The sequence below is a fragment of the Bos grunniens genome, chromosome 17 (genome assembly GCF_055505025.1).
Source record: "Bos grunniens cultivar Pamir isolate PY7600 chromosome 17, Bosgru_T2T1.0, whole genome shotgun sequence".
Classification (NCBI taxonomy): domain Eukaryota; kingdom Metazoa; phylum Chordata; class Mammalia; order Artiodactyla; family Bovidae; genus Bos; species Bos grunniens.
In genome coordinates this window covers 19,735,731-19,755,474 of record NC_141181.1, presented here as the reverse complement: position 1 = coordinate 19,755,474, position 19,744 = coordinate 19,735,731, and the positions used below count along the sequence as shown (strand labels likewise).

General features: G+C 38.2%; 1 protein-coding gene across 6 annotated transcripts in view; it reads right to left on the bottom strand.

The window, feature by feature from the left end:
- SLC7A11 (solute carrier family 7 member 11) overlaps nucleotides 1–19,744 on the bottom strand; it is a 639,869-nt gene that overhangs the window by 224,034 nt on the left and 396,091 nt on the right. For all 6 annotated transcript variants that reach the window (XM_086346709.1, XM_086346708.1, XM_086346710.1 and 3 more), the window contains 4 exons: nucleotides 5,601–5,724; nucleotides 3,578–3,681; nucleotides 2,730–2,826; nucleotides 821–970 (listed from right to left, as the gene is read on the bottom strand). In XM_086346709.1, coding sequence (XP_086202835.1) covers nucleotides 821–970; nucleotides 2,730–2,826; nucleotides 3,578–3,681; nucleotides 5,601–5,724 — 475 coding nt within the window. The remainder of the gene's footprint in view (nucleotides 1–820; nucleotides 971–2,729; nucleotides 2,827–3,577; nucleotides 3,682–5,600; nucleotides 5,725–19,744) is intronic.

Below are 19,744 nucleotides of genomic sequence, written 5' to 3'. Positions count from 1 at the left end.
TCATCAGCCTTCCCAAAAGGAAATGCTTCGTTATGGTAAATGGACATTCTATTAAGTGGTAAATTCAGACATCTTCACTTTTGTATGTATTTTACATCTTTATTACTTCTGGAGTGCATGATGCGGAAAAGGGGCAATGTAACAAGTCATAACATTCAAGAATACTCAAAATGCCTTTTTTGAAAAGCAGCATCCTTTTTGGGGGCTTCCCTAGTAGTGCTAGTGGTAAATAATTGGCCTGCCAATGCAGGAGATGCAAGAGAAGCAGTTTTGATCCTTGGTTTGGAAGACCCTCTGGAGAAGGAAATGGCATCCCACTCCAGTATTCTTGCCTGGAAAATCCCACGGACAGAGGAGCCTGGCGGGCTACAGTCCATGGGATCACAAAGAGTCAGACATGATTTAGTTCTTAAATGACAATAATTCCTTTTTAGAGTATTAATTAGTGATGATTCCATATGTATCTGCCTCGCTCTTTCTCTGCATGATTGTCCACAACTATTCAGCATAAAAGAGTAGTCTATACTTTGAATGTATCAGATTAGGCACATTAATGAAAAATCAATGTAACGACCATTTAATGTTAATACTCCTTTTCAAAAGTGCGACATACAAAGCTCAGTACATCACAAACAAACTAATCAACAATTTTTCCAAACTAAAATAAATCCCATATGAAGGCATTACCTGCAAGAGTTAAACGTTTTATTTTAGAGGATTCTGCCCTCTGCCCAAGCTCCTCATCATCAAGTTATGACAGAGAGAGGACCAGATATTAGGAGGAAGATTTATGTAAACCCATGAAGATTGCTGAGGTTACCTTGAAAGGACGATGCATATCTGGGCGTTTGTATCGAAGATAAATCAGCCCAGCAACTGCCAGCCCAATAAAAAGCCACCTGGCAAAACTGAGGAAATTCAGAAGACTGTAGAGGTCTCCAGAGAAGAGCATTATCATTGTCAAAGGGTGCTGGGGGAAGGAAGAGAAAAATCACACTCAGTGAGTTAAAAGGGAACAAACATGATAACAAGCAATAACATCACTACACAATATTATTGTATTTTCCAAATGACTATTTCTACTGATTAACTAGCATCATGATTAAAATCTATACTCCACTACCCTCCTAGCTATATCTTACTCTTTACTCCTACATACACACATACATTGATGTGTTATTTTTCATTGTTTTTCATTAAGAGAATGTGTTTTCCAAGAGTAAAACACAGGACACTCAATAACTCAAAATTTAAAGATCCAGAGGGCAGCGATGGTTAATAACTAACAATAAAAATTAGAAGCGCATCCAATACAAACATTTACAGAAAGCTCTGTGAATGGTGTCTGGTGAGCTCCTGGCTGTGCACACACAGGAGAGACAGCCACGGGGTGACTGTGTGGTCTCCTGAATGCAAAACATGACCTTTCTTTCCCCCACACTTCCTTTCCCCATGTGCCTGCCACGTATGACCCTCAAGACCACAGAAAAGAATGAAGCACAGAGATCAGCATAGCAAGTCTCTCCAGCTGCACATACCAAGGACGGCATGACTGATAGCAGAAGCTTAAAGGGAAAAAAACCCTCTTCACAGAATAAATACATTCTGTTCCCAAAGTGACGTAAACATCCAGATGCCACACAGAGAGTAAACATACTTGACAAAGAAATTTCAAGGAGACATTTTGAAACAAATGAAATTCATGGAGAGAAAAAAAAAAAAAAGTGTATCAATGCATTCTATGGTGGTCCTGACAGCAGATTCCACCAGAGAAAAATGTTACAAAATAGTAAATAAAAAGGAATATAACATTGCCAATGAGGATTTGCGGACTTGCATACCTTCCACAGTCTTCTGTATCCCACATTTTGCAAATACTTTTCTCTGCTTAAAGAATCCTACAGCTCAAGTTTAAATTGTGGTGCTTTTATTTTTTTTTCCCTTTAGGCTGCCCTCAAAAGTCTCACTTTTAAGCACAAAATCACTGCAGTGTCTAGGATTTCATTGACTTTTTCTATGAATGTGTATGCATTTCATCATATGGGGCCTCTGATGAGACATCTGGATATTTGGGGACTGTAGCTTTTAGCTCCACTTTCAATAGAATTGGGACTTTTTACTCTATACCATTTTCTGCGGAGGCTCTAAGTCATTGACAAAAGCCCAGGTAATCATTTCCCTTCCATTTCACAAATTTTTACAAAGGTGAAAGAGAAGTGATTTGGTTATTGCTCCAAAGCATCAAAAGTGCATCAGAACTGATAAAGAATTTGCCTACAATGCAGGAGACCCCAGTTCCATTCCTGGGTGAGGAAGATCCCCTGGAGAAGGGATAGGCTACCCACTCCAGTGTTCTTGAACTTCTCTGATGGCTCAGATGGTAAAGAATCCGCCTACAATGTGGGAGACCTGGGTTCAATCCCTGGGTTGGGAAGATCCCCTGGAGAAGGTCATGGAACCCACTCCTGTATTCTTGCCTGGAGAATCCCCATGAACAGAGGAGCCTGGAGGGCTACAGTCCATGGGGTCGCAAAGAGTTGGACACAACTGAGCGACTAAGCACAGCACAGCATACTGGATAAAGGGAAGCAGTGGAAAGCATCCTGCCTCTCTAACTCCACCATGATACAAAGAGAGCCAATTTAGAGATGAATGAGAACAGAAAGAAATTCTCCTTACTAACCTGTCCTTTGAGGCTATATCTAGATACACATGTTAATATGCATTACCAAAACAATAACAGCTGGCAGAGGAGTGTGCTTCCGGATGTGAATCATGGAGAGGATTTCTGGAAGGTGACCCTCCCGGGATGCAACATAGAATAACCTGATGGGAGAAAAATGTATAATTGATCATTTCCAAGGGGGAAAATCCGGAAAGCTAAGAGAAAACTTGCACCTTCTTTGCACCAAATGGTGATTACTTAGGTTTTGCTTTTTAAAGTAGAGTACATTATGAGAAATCAAATTTTGAATTTTATAAATATCTGCCAAAATATGATTCCTTGAGGAGAAACAATAGCACCATCCGATTCAGTACAGCTCTGCCCCCATATACATAAGCTGGTGGGGAATTTAGTTCTAGATTCCTATTATTACCTGTGTGCTGTCAATCCAACACAACATACACACACACACACACGCACACACACACCAAACATTCATATTTATCTGATTGGGTTTTCATATTAAATCAAAAAGGATTTCTAGATGAAACAGAACAAAAGGGATGCAGATGGTGGGATGATGATTTTTTGTGTCTATGACTTTACTTTTTTTTCTTGTCACCTTTTCTTTAGAGAAACCAAAGATTTTATTACTAGAAATAAAATGCTGTTGTTATAGACATACATCCAAAAAAAAAAACCCCTTGATGCCTGGCTTCAGAGTAGGCTATGAGCAGACAAGCAGTGCCCTCTAATGGACAGAGAAGGACGTGCTGAGGAAGATTTCAATCTCGCGTGTCCCTTTAAAAGCAACAAGTCTGGAGGCGCTATTTCTTTTCTTCTTAAACTTATCCTTATCACATCCCATCTCAAAAACAGAAATGCTTTTCTAGAAATGCTTGAACTACTCACCTGGAGACAGCAAACACACCACCATTCATGGAGCCAAAGCAGGAGAGGGCAACAAAGATCGGAACTGCTAATGAGAAATTTCCCAGGAGCCGCTCAGAAAAGGTCTAGTGAACGGCAGAAGGGAGCAAATTAATGCTTTGCCAGAAAGTAGAATAAAATGAAACAGTTTAGGCCAAACTCGCTCCATGACTCTCTGTTCACCTGGTGACACGTGTGTGTTTTACAATCCTTCTTTTGGGTTAGGGTCAGACTAACCTCTTAGGATAATAATCAAAGGCAGGTAGCCTTGCTTGCTACAAAACTGTGGACAACAGTCTAAACAAGCATCTTTCCTCTACCTTCAAAAAGCAGTGATCCATTTATCAAATCTATCAACTATGATATCTATTGTCTCTGACTCTGGGAAGTAAAAAAAAAAAAAAGCTCAATTTAGAATTTCTCCTTTTGGAGACAGAAATCCTTCTGTATGATACCTTCTCTTTAGTCTGGAAAGCCACATGTTTATAGTGAAGTACAAAGGAAGACTGAGAAGTGCTGCAGATACTTATTTCATATACCAATCCTAGTGTTATGACTTAGAAGTGTGATGAAAAATAAGTGATGACTTAATATGTGTATCATGGATAAGAACAGTTCTGAAAATCTTCTGCCCCGGAAAAATCACATCAGCTGCATCTCTGTTTATCAAGTCAATCCCACCCTCTCAGGTATCTGCCAATTCCTTCTGTAGTTTCTTATTAAAAGCTTAGAATACCAATACAAGTCTGAGGGAATCAAGTCACAGAAAATATAAAAGAGAAGCGAAGTTTATGACATTTCCTTTTATTCTATGGCATGTGCAAGACTGCAGATTTTCATGAAGGATATATTTTAAAAAAAGAAAAAGATGTGGGATTCTTTACTTGTCCTTGAGCAGCTGGCGCTATGTAATTAATGGACCACATTACGCTCGGAGACTAAGTGCTGCCCTTTGTCTAGTAAGACGAGATGACGACCTGACATCAGAAAGCTCTGTGCATTTGGTTGTCTGGTAGAAGTTACAGCAGTGGGCAGAGTCTTCTTTAATACAGTGAACTCGTACATAGGTTCACGAAATGGGATAATTTGTTCCCTGTGGATGTTCCCTGCGGATGATTATTATGAGGTAATAGTGACTATTTTAAAAGGAACCGACATCTAGTGGTGGAAAGTTCTTTTTTTCCACCCTTCATTGTTACAAGGTCATGAATGAGCGCTCTCTTACTAGCTAAGTTTTTATACCAAAAAGTCTGTGCCACAGAAGAACAGTCCCCTAACATGACCTCTGGAAGCAAAAGATGGTCTTGAAGTCAAATAAATTTTGGAAAATGCTGTGAAATTATAAGTATCCACTTCTTTAGGAGTTAAAATACACATTAGCTTCTGTGATATTCTGAGAAGTACAATAAAAATGACATCTGTTTAACTTTGAATAACTCTATTTCCCCAAATTAATAATATCCTAGGAGCTAGTATTCAAAAGGATATATATACTAGGAAAAAAAAACACAAATGCATATGGTCTATTTGGAAATTCTAAAGTGATACTTTGGGGAAAAGATTTTAAGTTAGCATTTAAAAAGTGTCTAAACAGGAAAGAGTACAGAATAAATTGCAATTTGCATATCCCCAAAATGAATTCATTTAAATTCAGTAACTGCCCACCTGTACTTAAAGACACATTGGAAGAATAATGCCTTCTATTCAATGTGTATGTGGAAATGTGTTTTCAAGCTGGTATATGTGGACATATTTTACATGAAATTAATAATACAGAAATTGTATAGGATTGTAGTTGTATCAATGGCTACAGCTGTAGCTATAGCTGTAGTTTAGTTAAATGGAATACGCTAAGGTATGTCCTAAATTTTTAAAATATTCATTATCATTCAGTTCAAAAAAATTACTAAATTACCAAAACACTTTCCACTGGAGGGAACTACTCTAAAACTGCATCAATTCATTAGCCTAAATTCAAACCGGCATTAGCCCAACTTAGACTTACCACCGCCACTGCATTTGAAAGCATCAGTTCCTCGGCACTAATGGTTGTGAAGTAGGCCACGTTTGTTAGCACGTAGCCAACAGTGACAATGGCCATGGATATACATATCGCAAGGGGGATGGTTCTGAAATGCACAAAGGAATTGCTTATTAGTCATCTTTTGTTAGTCATTTCTCTGAGACCAAAGAAAATAACAGGCTCGTTCAAAGCAAAAAATAAAACAGTATGGATAATTACAGGCTCTGTTGGGTATGTATAAACACTTCATCTGGGTGAAGTACCACATAGTCCTTTGTAATTTAATAAGGGCCACGAGGGGAGATACTACATTTGTCTTGCCTACTGCTCTGCCCCAGAACATATGGGTCTGTCCCATTCTTTTACTCCATAGATCTTAGAGCAGTGTTTCCCACACTTGAGCGTGCATCACCTGGACGGTCTGTTGGAACACAGATTGCTGAGCCCACCTCAAGAAGTTCTGATTCAGGAGGATTTGCATCTGTAACACCTCCCTGGGTGATTCTGATGCTGCTGGCCAGGGTACCACACTTTGAGATCCACTGGCCTTTCAAATGCCTTTCAAATACTAATTCACTTGGCTTGACAACCTTTCTAAAACTAGTTTCCAAAAAGGTATTTTGCATTCAGTGTTTTCCCCTTCAGTAATTCTCCTTGCCATCAAATAAGTGTACAGTATTGGAAGCACGGGAACAGGAGGTATCTACCTTTCTAAATGATGGCAATAATAATTTTGTACATAACACAAAAAGCCTAAAAGTGCTTCCAATAATGGCTTTGCACTGCCCTGCTGTGAGTTCAAAGGAAGCTCAAGATCATGAGTATCTATTAAAGCCATAGCACAGATAATCCCATGAAATTAGAGGTGACATGCTGTGAAGTACATATGACCAGACAGCACTGACACCACGCAGCATCATGAAGTATCCGGCACAAATGCAATGTTATGTCTTCATTTAATGCACTTGGAAAGTCAGGAAGTTACTGACCCTAATAATTTGATTCCATGTTACCGATACACATTACTTGCTTAACATAATCACCTCTTCAGACTCTTTCCGGTTCAAGCAACTTAAACCTTCAGCTCCCTGCACAAAGGCTGATGGGGTTTTTTTAGCCATAGAACTTATCAGCCCTCATGGAGCCTTAACCCTGCTGGATGCCACTAATGAAGACCTCCATATAATTTCTTCCAAGATGAAAATACAGTTCTGAAAACAGGAAGGAAAAAAGGCACAGCCTGCCTCACTCCCCAAGCTGGGTGTGTTGAGCACATGAAGTCCCAGCTCATTACACTGAATTCTCTATCCCCTGTTGAGAACAGGCAAACCCAGCCAGTCAGCAACTGCCATTCATTACGGCGCTTGGAGCCTGACACTTCCACTGATCCCCAAAGCCTTAAGCCTCGATGGGGAAACACACTGACCTCTAAAATCCTGGCATCCTAACAGGAAAGGAGCAGATGTTCCACTTCCCCAGCGTGAAGAGGGTCCTATGGAATTTGCTGTTCACACCATAACACTCATTGCTCATTGTGATTGATAAATGCTAAGTGTAAGCAAAGGAAATCACTGGGCCAATACAAAACAGAGGGGTAAATGGCACAGGGCAAATTAAAGATGAATCCTGTTTCTTTGGGTACTTCCCTGGCGGCACTAGTGGTAAAGAACCTGCCTTCCAATACAGGAGATATAAGAGGTATGGGTTTGATCCTAGGGTGGGGAAGATCCCCTGGAGGAGGGCACTCCAGTAATCTTGCCTGGAGAATCCCATGTAAGAGGATCCTGGCAGGCTACAGTCCATGTGGTCGCCAAGAGTTGGACACAACTGAAGTGACTTAGCACACAAGGATGCCTGTTTCTTTGAAAGACAGGTGGCAGATCAATGCAAAGGCGGAAGCAGCTGAGCAAGAAGGTGAACAGGCAGCTTTTCAATCACTCACTGTATTCCTTTAAATTTGAATCCCCAAGCTTCTATAACATCCCAAATAGGGTTCTGAGTTCTTTCTGTGGAGGAGGGAAGCAGAGAGGGAGAGACTTTCTAGAGATTCCTCGCAAGAGGATTAAGAAATGCGAAGGCTCTGCTAATTAAAAGTGAAGTGATTTATTGTTCAGTGCAGTGAAGTCACCTAACCCGTCCAGGACAGGTAGTACTGTCAATCACGTGATGCTGCCACAGAGCAGAGAGAAGTGAGTCTGAAATTTGATGGTGGCTCTCCCAGCAGAGAACCTAGCCTCCCAAGGCAACCTCCCTGTTTCCTGCCCAGAGATTATGGTCTTTCTGAGGGGGGATTTCTAAACTGACTCCAGCAGAAGGGATCTTAAAAAAAATTGAAGTTTCCCGGTTAGTTTCCCTTTCTTTTTTTCCTTCCTCAACTTGTCAATAACAAAAACAACAGCAGCAACTCTGCTATGTACCCTCTACTTTACGTATTTGTCTCATTTTATCCTTGGAAAATTCTGTTATTTAGGAGCATCATCACCATTTTATATATGAGTAAATGAAGTCTTAGTTTAAAGAACTGTTCAGGATACACAGCTGATAAGTAGAACCTGAGAATTCAGCCACAGATCTAGCCTATCTTGAAGTCAAAGCACTTAAAACCACTAAAGAAAACTCTCTCTCATGGATGTGGGTCTTCAAACTCAATTTTCAGAGAAATCATAACTATTGAATATGTATAATGTTCATTGGAAAGCTCTTATCATGGCTGTATTCTTCATGTATTCACTGAAAATGCAGTTTCATGTAGTATGAAGGAAGGGAAAAGACTTATTTCAGGATTTTTGTAAATTATGAAACATTATAGTTCTTAAGAGCTATACTTCAGTGTTTCTGTCTTATGTGAACTATAATGTCAAGGAAATGTTTTCAAAAATCTCAATATTTAGGAAATACTGGTTCCTCCTTAATTTAAAAACAACAAAAGCTCACTGAATAAACTTCCCTAGACAACTCTTACAGAAAAGGAGGAAAAGTAAGCATACACATCAGATAATTTTAAATAGATTATTAACAGTTTTACTATCAGCCAAAAACACTGTATAGATACCAGAGTGGGGGCGGGGGCGCGGGAATCAAAGGAGTTTAAACTATAGGATAAAAGAGGAAAAGGGTCTCAACTTGCAGCAATTCGCAATAAGCCCAGTAATTCCTCTTGAGGTAAAATTAAGCCATGGGAATTGGAGAGGATGAGGCCAGATAGCCACTAGCTTCTGTCCTTAAGGTTCCATTTCACTTTCACAAAGGGAAGGAGAGGAGGTTGTGGCTGCCTTGGCATAAACAGCGATCATTTACCAAGAACAGTTCATTTGTTCAGAAGGGCTTGGCACCATGTGCGTAACTCCTGGATTTCAAGCAGCAAAGCCTAAGAGCCACTGGGTGAGCTGATAAAAGCTCTTAGGCCATGCAGAAGCAATCTTTCTGGAGGCTTTAGATGCAGAGGGCAGATAAGCACAGTTAGTACCCAAGATTAAGGCAAATGGCATATGATAACAAAAGGAATCAAGGGAACTGGTAGGCCACTGATATTTCAAAGCCCCTGTGTTACTGTGGGCTATGCATCAATTGTAAATGCAACAAAAGCATTGTCTTTAAGCTGAATAAAAATGATTTGCACCTATGACTTATACTCTCTCAAATGTTTGTGCATTTTTTTAATGATTAACAATATACTAATTATTAGAAAGATAGTATTGGGAAAAGAGACTTAATCCTTAAGAGCTTTTTTGTCATATCTATCTATATACCTGGCTTCCCAGGTATGGCAGTGATAAAGAATCTGCCTGCCAATGCAGGAGACAGGGGTTTGATCCCTGGATCAGGAAGATACCCTGAGGAGGATATGGCAACCCACTCCAGTATTCTTGCCTGGAGATTCCTATGGACTAGGAGCCTGGTGGGCTGCAGTCCAAGGGGTTGCAAAGAGTCAGACAAGACTTAGAAACTAAATAACAACAATAAACAACAAACTATATACACAGGTCGACAGACAGATGGATATAGTCTTTTCAATTATGTATTAATGGGAAGAATTAAGTGAGAATCTGATATTTTTATTAATTGAAAATAGTCTCCAATTAAAAGGTCTTGGATAGTCTTTTGTTGTAGGCTTATTTTAAATTGGCATCTGTAACTGGTCTATGTAACACATGGATAAATGTTTATTTTATCAGAAATTATTAAATGGAGGTCTCTGGAACATCTGCTTAGAAGCACTCTCATTCTAGGGGTAGGCTTCCTCAGAAATTTAAATAATCCCAATAGGAATGGCAGGTAGATTATATTTGCATAATCTACAAAGTGCTGGCAAATACATTTTATCTCCAAATACACACATGGCATATCATATCCTTTGTGAAATAAAATAGAATATGAACAAATGACAAAATCCAAAACTCACTGAAACAGGAGGCAATTTCCAAACAATTTTCCCTTGTTTGTATTTTCAAACAAGGGAATCAAGGCTCAGAGAGGTTACACGACTTGACAGGCCAAGGTCACAAAAGTAGTAAGCGTGAGAGCTGGATCTGAACCTAGATCTTCCAATGCTAAGTTCCACATTCATGGAGTTTATCTCATCCAGGATAACATGTCTGCTTTGTGCTTACCTGAACTCTAGGTACAAAGTTCCTAGGATTTTTACATGCTGACAAACACATACTCTATTTATAATACAAAGATCAGAAGGCTGATATCTTCTAATGTTACCATGTGACACATTTTAAGCCAAGTATATTTTACTATGCATTTAATCATCACAAATGATGCAGCATGGGATGCATTTTTTATACACTTTGCATCTATATGATTGAGCATCAAAAATGATCATTGTTTCCAGCTTCATATTGGCTAAAAAGACTCCTGCCACAAAAACAGAATTAACAAACCTAGCTTGATTCTTCAGAGCTGAGGAACCTGAAGGTCACAAAGATTTCTGATATTCAGACATCTGAGTAATTCTGTAATCACTTGAATTTCTGGATATTTCTAAAGCTGTTTTATAAATGGCATAAAATCTTCTGAGATTTCTGTGAATGAAAGTAAGTTTCATACGTTCCTCTGTGGATATACCCACTGGGGACCACAAAACTCCTTGGTCCCCAGGCATCTAAAATTGTCTTTGAGCCATGAACTGGGCATGATGACAGTTGCTAAAACCTACTCTTGTGTATACTGGAAACTTCTAAGAGAAGTGCTTGATTCTTCACATTTTTTTTAATTTAAAAATCATTAATATTTTAATGCAAGTATTTGGCATTCAGGAGGAAGCAGGGAGGGGAAAAAAGAGAAATTAAGAAGGGCAAGAACATTAGCATAAGCAAAATAGATAACCAGTGGGAAGCTGGGGCTTCCCCAGTGGCTTGGTGGGTAAAGAATCAATCTGCAATGCAGGCAACACAGGAGACACAGATTCTATCCCTGGGTGGAGAAGATCCTCTAGAGAAGGAAATGGCAACCCACTTCAGTATTCATGTCTGGAAAACCCCATGGAGAGAGGAGCCTGGCTACAATCCATGGAGTTACAGAGTCGGACAGGACTGAGCAGCTAAGTACTTTCCACTTAGTGGGAAGCTAAGTGTTGCTACATAACACAGGGAGCTCAACCTGGTGCTGATGCTCTGTAACAGCCTGGAGGGTGGGGTGGGGTTGGGGGATGGAAGGGAAATTCAAGAGGGAAGGGACATATGCATGCTTAGAGCTGATTCACGTTGTTGTATGGCAGACACCAACACAGCATTGTAAACCAATTATCCTCCAATTAAAAATTTTAAAAATAAAAATTAAAAAAATGGGCATGAAAACAGCAAACTTCTTAATATGAGATACAAATAAAAAGGAAAATGGGATTTTTCACAGAATTTTAAAATTTTTAGTAAACTTTCTATATAACTGAAAAAAAAGCCATGACTGATGTCAACACAAAATATTTAATATTATAAATACTTTTTTGCTTCTGAGTACTTTAGAATCATACATATTTCCCATTTTCTTTATAAGGACCCTGAGGAGACCTTGAAAACCTTTCTCTAGATCTGACCCAGAAGTGACTCAAGCATGTCTTACTAATCCCTTTTTGATCCACCAATTTAATTTTGAAGAATTATTCCATTTATTTTATTACCACTACTGTTAATTTTATCTCACTCCAAATATGTTACAAACCAAAAGATAAATAATAGTATATATCAAAGGAAATCTATATTTTTTCATTCATGTGATTCTTCTTTCATACATTTTTACATAATTTCCCTGTTTCTTGCTCATCTCAAACTCTCCAGAGATGCCCTCTAGAATGGAAATGTAATATCTGGCTAGGTGATTTCTGATGTTTCCAGCAGGGACTGTATTACAAAGAAGAGTTCTTGAATTGTTTTCCAGACTTGAAACAGTTAGATTACAGATGACTGGACTCTGATGAATTGCTTTATATGTTTTCAGTGATTTTGTCTCATTGTTATTTAGTGCTATCATATCTCTAGTTATACACCGCGAGTGGGAACTGGACTGTTAATAACACTACAAGAGAACTGCACTTGAGGAGACAGTTGGGAAGAAGGTGAGGGTTGTCACTGAAAGGAGAAAATGGAGCAAGAGGAAGAATACATTCAATAAAGCTATTTAGAAACATTCTTAGAGGTCCACGGTTCACATTCTAACTTAATGACAATTTCTGGGCCAAGGCTGAACACAGTGATGTGACAAGCAGATTGTCACATAAAGGTACACAGTGATCCCACTGACTTCAAGCATTAAACACCTGCCCTCTGCTTCTTAACTGCACTCTGGCAAAGTTATGGGTATTTTCACTGAGATGCTGTAAATTTCATTACCACTGATGTCTAATCTAAATCTCACCATTTTCCATTGTCCACAGATGAAGAACTCCATAAACAAAAAGAAGATAGAGAAACCTGTAGGGAGACGTAAGAAATGAACAGAAACAGATTAAAAGACTGCAGGCTCAAGGAGGCTCAAGGAACAATGTACACAGATACATGAAAGAGAGAGAAAAGTGCAGCAAAACCGCTCAGAAAAATGAACTAAAGTAGAAACTTACAATTCAGAAACAGGGTAATAAGCAATCAGAAGCATTAGTATAAGCATTTTCAGCCCTAACAACACTTGATTTTTTATCCCACTATTAGAATAAATTCATGCCTAAATAAAATTATTCAGCAAAATGTAAATAGCTTGAGAGTAAATTTTCATTTGCTTGAATTTCATATGCACAAAAAATTTGCATTGTCTGCATCTCATTTTTTCTCATTTTCTCAAGATTTAGAGTGTGTCTTCCAGATGTATTACAGTTATCCATATTTATCATGGATGAATGTAGAGATATTAGTAGGCAAGTTTGAGTGCACAAAAATAGAAACAAAATTGGTTTTTGATAAAATGTTAGCAAGTAAATAAATCAGAAGATAAAATATTTTAATAACAATAAATTACATTTCACACTAATGTTCAATCCTTATTTTTGTTATATTGTTTTTACACTATACTTTTTAAAATGTTATATTTTCCTTGGGATTTTGTGTAAAGTACTCTAAGGTGATACAAACCATTTTTTCAAAATAAGCAAATTCCTGAGATTCAGATGCATAAAGTGAAAGTGAGAATTGCTTGGTCGTGTCCAACTCCAGGCCAGAATACTGAAGTGGGTAGCCTTTCCCTTCTCCAGGGGATCTTCCCAACCCAGGGATCAAACCCAGGTCTCCTGCGTTGCAGGCAGATTCTTTATCAGCTGAGCAACAAGGGAAGCCCAAGAATACTGGAGTGCATAGCTATCCCCTCTCCTGTGGATCTTCCCAACCCAGCAATCGAACTAGGATCTCCTGCAATGTGGGCGGATTTTTTACCAACTGAGCTATCAGGGAAGGCCTCAGATACATATGGCTGAGAAAATGAACTACTCGTCACAATTCTGTGTTCTTCTTTCCAAAGTATTCCTGCGAAGCAGCTATCTAGATGGACATTTCCCAGACTCTCCAGTATCTAGGTGGGAGTGTGGCTCATTCATCCGTGTCGACTGATGTGGCAATTGCAGACAAGGTGGTTAAGAGTGGGTTGCCTTGTTCATCCCTGCACTCCACCCCTACTTCCCTAGTTGCAGAGGATCTACACAGAGGCAAAACCACAATGCGGAAGAAGGAATCTGGGCCACAGAACCAATACGTGGAATAAAATCCACCCGCAGCCAGGGACACCAACAGTGGACTGTTACATGATTTAAAAATTAAATCACGTGTATACCTGTGGCGGATTCATGTTGATATATGGCAAAACCAATACAATATTGTAAAGTTAAAAAATAAAATTAAAAAAAATTTTGAACTTTCGATTGTTAAGAGCCACTGAAAATCTGTGGCTCATTTGTTAAAGCAGCTAGCATTACCCTAACTAATAAGAAAATGAAGGACTTCATTTTATCAAGAGTTTTTGTCGATCTCAGTAAATTAATTTATATGAGACAAAATGGGTCCTCATTAATTTTTATCTTATGTCTTTTGTTTTGTAAGAGACTAGTATATGACATAAAGTCTTTAAAGTGATGTCCCACATGAGAATAAATTAAAAATAAATAAAATAAAATAAATTAAAAAATAAAATAAATTAAAAACATTTGAAAAAGTTAGAATAGTGAAAATTCTATTATTCTTCCAAATTCCCAGAAACAGAGCAAACATAGACCCCATTGTTCACTCTTTTGAAATATAATATCCCCTGCACTTCAATGTATAATTGAAATCAATCAGTATAAGTGAGATCAATGTATAATTGCCTTTTTTTGACCAAGGACACATAATAAGATAATGCAATGTTTAATAAATATACTCTTAGGCTAAGAACAAAGTGATGTAAAATAAATATATCCACTTTGGCATAGTAAGTGAGAATTAAGAGTCAAAATTCCCTCAGGCCATTAACATGAGTCTCAGAAGGAACTGATAACACTTCTCCTACTATAAACCCATAAATCAAATCCAACAGAGGAGCCTGGAGGGCTACAGTTCATAGAATCTCATAGTGTCTGCTGCTGCTGCTGCTAAGTCGCGTCAGTTGTGTCCGACTCTGTGCAACCCCATAGACAGCAGCCCACCAGGCTCCTCCGTTTCTGGGATTCTCCAGGCAAGAGCACTGGAGTGGGTTGCCATTTCCTTCCCCAAGGTATGAAAGTGAAAAGTGAAAGTGAAGTTGCTCAGTCATGTCCAACTCTTTGAAACACCACTGACTGTAGCACACCAGGCTCCTCCGTCCATGGGATTCTCCAGGCAAGAGTACTGCAGTGGGGTGCCACTGCCTTCTCCCCACATAGTGTCGGGTCCTACTAAAGCAACTTAACATACATACGTGCATAGATATAATAACTAATAGGTAAGTAGGTGAACCTATTCTCACTCACTTCAACCAGATCAGTGCTCTTTTACTTGTTTTATGTATTGATACACAACTGAAGTGATCCAGTGCTTTTGAATAGTTTTAACATCATTCCTCCAGATGCTACAAGTCAAATCATGTCTTTAGATAATTTTTGGACTCAATACTGGCTTCCTATTAAAGGTACATGAATTGGGTTCATAAATTGCCTATCTATGAATGATTGCATATATGGATATATTTGATCCTAAAAGTTAAAATAATTTTTCACTGCCACAAATCCTACATATAGGTAATTAAGGGAAAAATTCTTAGCAGGAAAGGTATAAAGTTGATAGGGGAGCTAATAGTTATGTCTTGACTTTAATCAAAATGGTAAATTCACAAGGCCAGGCTCCAGAGAACATGACACAGCAGCTTAATGGAGCTACAGAGAACGGCGAAGATGAGAAGAAAAAGAGCTGATAGGTTAAGCACCTTGCCAGTTAAGAGAGATAATATGTCATTATCAAGAAAGTGATGATGAAGACTCCTGTGTGGAACAGTTGACAGTTCCCTGCAAAGGTCACAAAGGCCCCCAGAATGGCAGAACTTCCTGCAAGCTCCTCTCTGCTCTCCTTGGGCTTTCCCGTTACCAAGACTTGTATACCCAGTAGAAATGGATATCGTCATCTTTTATCTTTCAGCTCAAAAGTTAAACCTTTTGAAAAATAAGCTTTTGTGCTTTATCTTGTATTTGCTAATGCCTTTTCTTAGATTGCAAGGATTCACAGGCAAGCTCTCTCCTTAGGGATACACTGTATTACAAAGTCCAACACAACATGCAATGGTTGAGGGGCCACCTGCCTCAGAAAGAGAAGTGGTTCCCTCATTCGCTCACCCTGTAATTCCCCTTCTCTTACATAGTCTCCCTTAGCCCCATCCTCAAATTCCTATAACCAAGAAGAGAAAAAAATGTACATACACCATCGCAAGTGTAAGCTTTCTTTATGCAAAACCTTTTCTCTGAAGTTTTGCCTTTGATGTTTGTTTTTAACTTGATTTCATAGAATTATGAAAAATTCTATGGACTCCAGTCTGAAGGCTGGTTCATGTTCCAATCATTCGCAGGGACCTAGAAGATCACTGGACCTCTTCAGGCTTAAACTTCCTCCTTAAAGAGGGTGCTGAATTAATGAAATGCAGTGTCCATTTCACTTGGAAGATCATCATTTGATCACTTTAGCAAATAAAGCTGATTTGTAAAGACCGTTTAATAGAATCCTTTGAATACTCAGCTAAGCCCTTGCTCATGTATCAGAGCATCCAAGGAAATGCCTGCTTTTGCCTTGTTCTGTCATCGCTCAGTCGTGTCCAACTCTTTGCGACCCCATGAATTGCAGCACGCCAGGCCTCCCTGTCCATCACCAACTCCCGGAGTTCACTCAGACGCACATCCATTGAGTCAGTGATGCCATCCAGCCATCTCATCCTGTCATCCCCTTCTCCTCCTGCCCCCAATCCCTCCCAGCATCAGAGTCTTTTCCAATGAGTCAACTCTTCGCATGAGATGGCCAAAGTACTGGAGTTTCAGCTTTAGCATCATTCCCTCCAAAGAAATCCCAGGGCTGATCTCCTTCAGAATGGACTGGTTGGATCTCCTTGCAGTCCAAGGGACTCTCAAGAGTCTTCTCCAACACCACAGTTCAAAAGCATCAATTCTTCGGCGTGACTTTCAAACTCTTCTTCTGGGTCTTGAGATTATGATTCTATCCTCAATCAGGAATACCAGCACATTACAACTACCTACATTGTATCAGCCTGGCTGACCATTACAGAAAAGCATTTAAAGGCTAAGTGGTCTGTCCTTTCTCCAAATTCTAAGACAGTGTTTATAGATCAGGTCAGACTTCTGGATGCCACATTAAATGGACAATATTATCAAAGACATTTATATTTCATGCCTTTAGCTTTCATCAAAATGTTATTACAAATATATTTTTTAAAATTATATGAATTTTAGGACGACATTTGTAATAACATTATTAAGGATATTGTCGTTTTATCAGAGTTGTTTATAAAAAAGTTCATTCACTTCACCACTGTTTGTCAAATATCTTATTTATGCTAGACATTGTTATAAGTAAAGTGATAAAGATATAAACTACAATAAAAAATTCATTCTCTTATGGAATCCAAAATTTGAACAGGATAAGACATGGAGTTCCCCACCTCCCATTCTTCACATGATGCCCCAGTCAGTCAGGCTCGGATTGAAATCTCCCCTTAGAGAAGCCTCCTCTCTATTTCAGAGTATGCTCCACAACCCCTGTACTCCTCATTCTCTACTATTTTCAATGTGAGGAAAACAAAACATTTTTAACTCCAAAAGTCTTTGCAAATATCCTTGTATTTTTACACTTAACCAGATTCAACAGAGAAATTAAGAACATTCAACTGAGCACATCAAGGGTCCTGCAAGCATTTGCTCTAAAACTCTAGTGCAAATATTTTCATGAGGAGCTGTCAGGACTCTGTCACTCTCAAGGATAATTCTGCTTTTTACAAACATTGTAATCACATGTGGAGAGTTCCTGGACTATTTGGCCTCTATTATTCATTTATTTATTTGCTTTTTATCAACCTGTTATTTTTGGACATGTTCTAAAAGACATTAAAGCAAGAAGAGAAGATAACTACTTTGGATGTATAAAGGGATTAAAAAACTTAGAAGTATGTTTATAATTGTGATGGAAAAACTCAAAAAACTTAGCAAATTTAAATTACTTCAAGCAAACTAAGCTATCGTTTTGACTCTTCCTTTTATATTATTTTCACAGCTATGAGATAAATCTGTACAAATCTCCCAAAAGAAGACTTTAAAAAAATAAATAAATGGAAGCAATGAAGAGGAAAAAGGAGAAAAATGTTAAGAGGCAGCTTTAACGAAAAAAAGGAATGTTTATTCCATCCAAACCTCATGTGAATTCTAAATTATTAAATCTCTGCAAACACCTGATTTATGAACAGGATAACACAGCCCCTAGCCAAAATCATTTTTAATAAAAAGCAGGAGGTTTCCTGAAGTTCATCTCAGATTTAATATCAAACACAGCAGCCACACATGAACGTTTCCCCATAAAACATGAACACAGCATGGCAGCGTCAGCTGGCAACCATCGGCAGAGACATAGCAGTGCAAACAAACAGGGTGTCCACACCGTGAAAGGATCAGGGCTCGCAACCTAGAGGCGGCAGCCAGTGGAAAGCGATCACAGACTGAAAGATACCACTGAGGAAGGGAAAAGGCACGAGGAAGGCTCACTTCTAAATACGTGATAGCAACTGACTTACTCCCGGTCAAAGCACTGAGCTTCTTGATTGACTATTGGATTGAGAGAGCAACGCAATTGTGTCTTGAGATGATTTCTATACATACATTTGGAACTGTACCAAATAAGCTGGAACCACCACAAGAAAATAAGTGCTAGAAATGATATAATTCAATACTGCATTCTCATTTTGTAAGAAAAGTAGCAAGTGTCTAAGAGATGCATTAAAAACATGATTTGAGTATTTTCCCACAGATGTTTGGTTCAATGATAAGAAAGATGTCAAGGGAAAAACTTATTATTTATAATATATGTTGCTTAGGAATTGTGTATATTGCCATGGTTACACTCTGTGTGGCAAAAGATTATTTCTCAGGAGTATAAATTGAACTAGTTGGATACATACATAATAATTACATTCTTTCATGTTTAATCCCTTACATGGTTGATTCAACAACTATAAGCATCATAAAGAAATAACTTTTGCATGTTTCCACTGAAATTTCTATTGATATTCTGGCATTTGGCATTTTGTTTAAAATGTTTAAAAATATTCCACATTTGTTTAAATATTCCATATTTGTTTAAAAATATTACAAAAGGTGCTTTATCAGTAGAGATCAGGTGTTAAAAAAGAAAGGCTAAAGGGGAAAAGATTAAGACTAATATTATTAGCTGATAACTTGTAGGTTATTTTAATTAGTCAGCATTTAAAAAATCCAATAGAATAAAAAGAATAAGCCAGCAATTAACCATAGTACACAGCAAAAGAAATTTCTAGACTATAAAGAATTCAGTCATATATACAATGTGGGCATGCTTAGTCACTCAGTCATGTTCAACTCTTTGCAGCCCTATGGACTGTCACTCACCAGGCTCCTCTGTCCATGGGATGGTCCAGGCAAGAATACTGGAGTGGGTTGCCATTTCCTTCTCTATGCATATATGCAGAAAATATCTTTATATAGTGCAAGTTATGAGATAATATTACCAAAATAACTTGAAAAACCATGAGTTTTAAATTTCAAAGTACTGCATGGATTCTCTTCCTATGCATGGAAAGCTAAGAGTAGAAACTGTCTTTATACAAATATGTTATACTCATGTTGGTTTATTTAGAGAAAAAGAATACTGATTAAGGCCTCCTTTTCCTCTCAATTAAAAAAAGCATTAAAACTTTTAATAATAAAAATTGCATATTAATTGGTTGATATATCAATAGAGGAGATAAGTGAAACAGAATAGATTACCTTGAAATAAAACCTAGTACATGACATAGAAGCTTAATATATAATAACTGTAGTAAATGTTATAAACTAAGTAAATATCATAAGCTAAAGGTAATATGACTGTTCAAGAAATGATGGGATATTGGAATATTGGGGAAAAATAAAGGATAGATGGATACGTTGGATGGATCACACTTGAAGAAAT